Here is a 6,451-nt window from a genome sequence, read left to right on the forward strand (position 1 = left end):
CATTTTACGTAGTAAGGATTGAATACTGAAAAATCATATCATGCCTTGAGATAGCGATATGCGTGAACATAAAAATTGAGAATTCAGCTGATTATTTTCTTCATTCTCCGCAGCTTGAATATTTTGAGACCATATTGAATCCCTATTTCACTGATGATGCAAGAGAGTCCCTTAAGTCCTTACAAGGAGTCTTGTTAGAGAAGGCTATAGAAACTGTCACGGAGTCTGTGGAGACTCCAAACCATCAGCGCCGGGCTACACGTGGAAGTGATGATGCAATGGCAGACGACAGGCAATCGGGATCATCTGCATCCCCTGATGACCTACCTCATTGTGAGAAAACACTCAAAATCCTTTTTTCTTCTGTTCTATTAAGTTATACTTTTTGTTCAATGGTGAGTGCTTCCCCTGCATGACAAACTAGTGCTCGCCATTTTTGTTACCATATATTTACGAAAGGTAGAGGACTCTAGTTGCTGGCCTCAAAACTATCAAATTTATATCTTCTGAACTTCTTCAATCTGAGCTTGAGCTTGAGAGGACAAGGATTAACACTGCTTGCTTTGAGGAGTCACTTACTTCCATCGGACTCTATGCCAGAATCAGCGAAAGCAGCCTATGCTTCTTTTAGAGGGTCGATAGATTCTCCCACCAGAAACTCCTCGTCATTTGTTGGCTCACCGAGTTACTCCAGGCAATGACGTAGATAAACCAAAACTATAACTATATTTGTACCTTCTCATCACAACCTGTATTTTTGTGGAATTATTGTATCTCTGTTTGTAATTCTTAGTATCGCTTTCAGAAAGAAAGAGAGGAAAAAGTTGTGTATCCCAAACTGTATTAATATTGACAGGGATGTAGTTTTGTAATCTTCCAGCAGAGTCTGTCCATGTTGTTAATAGTCCAGATTGATATCGCACTCTATATTTAAAATATGCTCCTACTAGTTTTTCATTTCCTGTAACAAAAATTACTACTCTGTTCCATAAATTTTGTCATACTTTGACCGAAGAGTTTTAAGAAATGTAATAGAAAAGGAGTTGAAAAAAATAGTGGTATGCAAATGGGAATGAGTTAATGAGATATGAGATCCAAAAATGGTAAAAAGTAAGATGTGATTAATTTTGTGGGATAAACAGAAATGAAAAATGTGACAAACCTTATTGGAGCGAAGGGAGTATTATATTGATGAAATCATAGTATCATACTATATATTTGGTATACTCTTATAATGAACAGGCCTAATTGGATGTCACCCCTCTCAATTAACTTATAAAAGTAGGCAAAACATAAATTAAATAAAATTAATAATTTTATAACCACCGAGTTTGTTTACAATCCTGCCCTCCAATCATGTTTCTCTTTTAAAATGAGAACAGAAATGGACCAAAAATGATAAAAAGCATTTTCAACCGTAACCTCGAATGCACAACAAATCCAGCCAATTTGTTGGAGTGCAAAAAATAACTGTATGGAAACCTTTTGCTTTAGGCCTTCAAAATCTGGCATATCTTCGATGTCAGGCTGTTCTAAGTGGAGGTGAGACCAAAATGACACCATCTCCTCGGACAAATAAGAACGGAACTGTACGTTTTGTGGTCTACAAAGGATAGAAACAACAACAGACGTTAATACTCGGTGGGCATTACAAACTAGCATATTCAGTAACTATCAGAAGCTAGAATCTCCACATGCCGTCGTCAGAACTCTTTCTAAATAGTAAAACCTGAATTCAAGGATCACGTAGACTATCTAGTTTATGTATCAAAACACTAGCACGTTCTAAAAACACTATCTAGTTCTATTGTTCTATTTGGAAGCAAATAAGCAAAGTGCAATCACAATTCCTTAATGAAACTAGGGATAGTTAATATTTATCCTTCACCGAGAAATAAAATATCTGAATATGCATACGAAAAACATGTAATTTTACTATTCAATCAACAGACTAGTCATGGACCAACGGGGAAATCATATTTCTAGCTGTTGGGCAGAAAATTCCATGTGGGATAACTTAAACATAATGTGCTACTGAAAATCAACCCTCTAAGTCAACAGTAAAACAGCATACAAGAGCCATCACATGTGACACTAAAGAATGTTTAACGATCGTAATGTACTAACATACCCTGACAATTTCCTCATATGTTTCATCATCAATCTCCACTGTGGTAACAATCTCTTCAACATCACCCAGAATCATGTTCAAATGCTGGTCATAAGCCTGCAAAATAAACATAACAACAAATTAATGGAAGCAAAAACTTAAAGAACAGCAACGATATTTAAAATTCACAACTTTGTCACATTTAAGAAAATGATTGAGCTCACAGCAACACCCCTTATCCACAAATCATAACCTATCAACATATAAGATAATGAAACAGAAATTCCCTCAGTACGATGCAAGTCCCCTTGAAGCAACACGAGGGCAATAAGTCGGCCTTTTGAAAAACTGAATACAAGAACTTCCAGGCTAGCACTTCTCTGAAAATTGAGACTTCTCGATGTACACACACATCTCGGTGAAATATCGTCCGAGCAAAATCTAATAATTCAAGTAAGTACTAAATCTCAGCTCAACTGAAATCCCTAAACTAAACTGCCAAAATAAATTACCAATCTAAGAGGTTAACATTCAACAACATACAAAGAGAAATAATTAACATAAAAGTTAAATAAACTAATGAACATACAATGCTATAAAATCAATGATCAGAGGAATTCAAAACCACAGCATCTGCACTTGGAATAATCAGCAAAATTTTCCGAAACCCTAAGCCCCAGCAAACCAACCTCCACCAATAACATACCTAATTTCACTTAAATTCCAATTTTTTCATTAAAGATAACACTAGCAAAGCTATTCAATTATCACAATATGATTATGTGCAAGTTAAATCGAGCAGTAACAAAAATCGTAGAAAAGGAGAGAGAGAGAGACATGGAGCCTTCCACGGAGCTCGCGGTCGTGGCGGAGCTTGACGTAGATGCGCTCGTCGAGGCTGAGACGAATGAGGTCCAAAGGCTCCTTGACGGCGCTCTCCTCTTCGCTCCCCATCTTTGCGCTTTGTTTTTCAAATTTTACTGCAACTTTTTCTTTTTCCCTTTTGTGGCTCTATCAAGTACTTACCCTATCAGGGTGTCCCAATAGCCCCGCCCTAGTTTTTATCCATAATCCTATTTTTTTTGTTTATAGGCTCAAAATTTTGTTTCCGTCACTATGGTGGACACTTTCAATAGCCCAAAATTTTATAATCAATTTTCATTTTTAAATGTTTTTAGTTTCAATCAAGTATAATTAAAATCATCGCAATGTAAATAATTAGAAAACGAGGTAATTGGGGCCGAATAATCGTTGTATTGCAAAAGGGTAAAATTATACAACGAATAATTAAAATAAAATACAACTAAATTTTCGTCGTATTAAAGTAATGGAAAAATTATACAACGAAAATTTAATCTAGTGCAAATCACAAAGGTGTTCACACTGCGCCGCCACCTCCCCTACGTGCCCACACTTCTTCAATCAAATCGGCCTGGAGAATGGTATGTGATGTGGTCCTGCGCATATCAGTGAAACGTTGGATCAAATATTCATTGCTCCGTGGTACGCCCATGTGTATCGGTGCGGAGGCAACACCGTGACTTGTACTTGCGCCCTCTTCCGGTGCCCAGTGCTCTCCCGCAAATCCCTCATCTTCTATTATCATATTATGCAATATGATACATGCTAACATAATATTCGCAACATCATCTGTGTGCCAAACTCGTGTCGGGCACCGTATAATGGCCCACCACGATTGGAGGACACCAAAAGCCCGCTGAACATCCTTCCTAGCACCCTCTTGTTTGCGCGCAAAATATTGTTTCTTCGGTCTAACCGGTTGGCAGACAGTCTTGACGAATACGGGCCACTGCGGATATATCTCATCTGCCAAATAGTAGCCCCTACTGTACTGCGTGCCGTTGGCTACGAAGCTGATTTCTGGACCCTCCCCCCGGCACTCATCGTTGAAGAGCGGCGATGACTGAAAAACATTGATGTCGTTGTTCGAACCTGCCACACCGAAATACGCATGCCAGATCCGCAAACGATAGTCCGCAACGGCTTCCAAAATCATCGTTGGATGTTTGCTTTTGAATCCAGTTGTGAACTGGCCTTTCCATGCTACGGGGCAGTTCCTCCACTCCCAATGCATGCAATCGATGCTTCCTAACATTCCTGGGAACCCGCGGATCGAACCGTGCATATCCAGCAGGCTCTGACACTCATCAGGGGTGGGCTTCCGTAGAAACTCCCCACCAAAAATTTCCCGGATCCCATTACAAAACTGCCTAAGAACCGTGAGGCCAGTCGTCTCACCCATCTGTAGGTATTCATCGAACATATCGGCTTGTCCGTCGTAGGCAAGCTGCCGGAGTGCAGCGGTGCACTTCTGTTGCATAGACAGCCCGATCCGGCCCGCGGCATCACGCCGGAGGGTGAAACACCGGTAACGCTCCGCCAAATTCGTCGCTATATGGTTGAACAGCCGTAGCGACATCCTGAATCTTCGGCGGAATATCTTGGGTGGATAACGGGGGTTATCCACAAAGTAATCACCCATTAGACGCTGGTGCGCACCGACGTTCGTGGGATAGTCCGTCGATGAGTAATCGCACGAGGGATCGCAGCCTCCGCCTCCTCCGCCAAGCGCCCCGCATCCTCCTGTGCGGCCTGGTGTTGCACCTGTTGAATCAGAGCATTCCACGTGTCTCTCCACAAATTATCCATTTCTGACCACAAAGTCTAGTGAGAGAAATTTTTAGTGATGAAGAGTTGGAATGGTGTGAAAATAATGAATGGAATGAGGTGTATTTATAGGTGAATTAAATTGAATTAAAAAAAAATCGCCGCCTATAGCCGCGCTGGGCACCGCTCCACTATAGGTGCCCCGCCTATCCGCCGCGTCCGCCCCGGAGTCGCCGCGTCCTCGGCCCCCCTTCGCCGCATGCTCGTCCGCCGCCTACCGCCCCCACATTCCTCGTCCGCCCCGGGGGCGGACAACACCTCCACTATAGACCGCCCCCGCCGGGGCTATATGCGCGGCGGTCCCATAGTGGACACTCTCAATACTCCCTCTACCCAAAAGCCCCAGAGTGAAATGTATCATTTAGAGTGAGCAATCCTAAAAATAAAAATGTGTCACTTAGAATGAGATGAAAGAAGTAACACTCGACGTATTTACAAAATTTAGTGACCACGGATGTCAATTGCGTCAGCGCAGTGAATTTTGGGTCGTGCAACTTAAATTATGAGTTAATCAAATTGTGGTTTTAAAGCATCTGCAACGGTGAGCACCGCCGCGTCCGTCCGTCCGTGCCAGCGGCACGGAGACGCTGTCCGCGGCTGCGCTCGCGCCACTGGCACGGCGCTGCTCGATGAATCGAGCGCGTCCGTGCCAGCGAGCAGGCGACGTGGCAGCGTCTGATTGGCCAACGGCTTATCCATTGGAAAATCATTTTTTTAATCGAAAATAATACCAAAAAATAAAAAATATATATATATTCCCAATCTCAAAAAAATGGTCGTTTTTCTCCTGTTTTTCTGTATTTTTTTTATTTTTTTTAATTTTTTTCCCCAAAATCATCTATAAATACACACATTCATCATCCATTTTTCACATCAAATCATCTCTCATGCATCTCTCATTCATATTTTTCATACAACTTATCTACACATTCATCTCTTACTCAAAACCTCAAATGGATTTCACCCATCTTATTGCGGAAGTGGAGCGCGAAGAACAAGAATTCTACGAACAACATCGTGCCGCTTATGAAGCATATGTCGCAGCGAATACCCCCGCCCCTCCTCCTCAACCAACTAGATCAACTCGCCGCTACATCCATTGTGACCGGGAGGGAGCCCACAAAAGGCTCGTTGCCGACCCGCCGCGGTTTCCGGAAGATTACTTCAGGCGTCGTTTTCGCATGTCAAAGCGCTTGTTTATGCGTATTGTCAACACATTGTCCGCCCGTGTTGAATTCTTCCAAATAGGTCCAGATGCAGTCGGTCGGCAAAGTATCTCGGCTTTGCAGAAGTGTTCGTGTGCCATCCGACAACTCGCTACTGGGCAAACGGCCGACCTCTTCGACGAGTATTTGCATGTCGGTGAGTCCACTGGAATCCTTTGTCTTAAAAATTTTTGCGAGGGCGTTCGTACAGCTTTCGGTGATGAATTCCTTCGGGCACCCACCACCGATGACAGCCAACGGTTGCTTCGTCTTCACAAATCAGTCCATGGCTTTCCCGGAATGCTTGACAGCATTGACTGCATGCATTGGAGGTCGAAGAATTGCCCGACTGCTTGGAGAGGGCAACACTTAAGCGGCCACAAAGGCGGCGGCCCAACACTTATCCTTGAAGCGGTCGCCGACTACCGCCTATGGATTTGGCATGCAT

General features: G+C 42.7%; 1 protein-coding gene across 1 annotated transcript; it reads right to left on the minus strand.

Annotated features, from left to right (window-relative positions):
- Nucleotides 1-1,297: 1,297 nt before the first annotated feature.
- Nucleotides 1,298-3,105, minus strand: LOC121753818 (sm-like protein LSM3A). The gene is made up of 3 exons (XM_042149078.1): nucleotides 2,948-3,105; nucleotides 2,132-2,227; nucleotides 1,298-1,603 (listed from the first exon to the last, which is right to left on the minus strand). The coding sequence occupies exons 1-3, from the start codon at nucleotides 3,062-3,064 to the stop codon at nucleotides 1,523-1,525; spliced, it is 294 nt and encodes a 97-aa protein (XP_042005012.1). The 5' UTR covers nucleotides 3,065-3,105; the 3' UTR covers nucleotides 1,298-1,522.
- Nucleotides 3,106-6,451: the final 3,346 nt, after the last annotated feature.

Source organism: Salvia splendens, chromosome 11 (assembly GCF_004379255.2).
Source record: "Salvia splendens isolate huo1 chromosome 11, SspV2, whole genome shotgun sequence".
NCBI classification, from domain to species: Eukaryota; Viridiplantae; Streptophyta; class Magnoliopsida; order Lamiales; family Lamiaceae; genus Salvia; species Salvia splendens.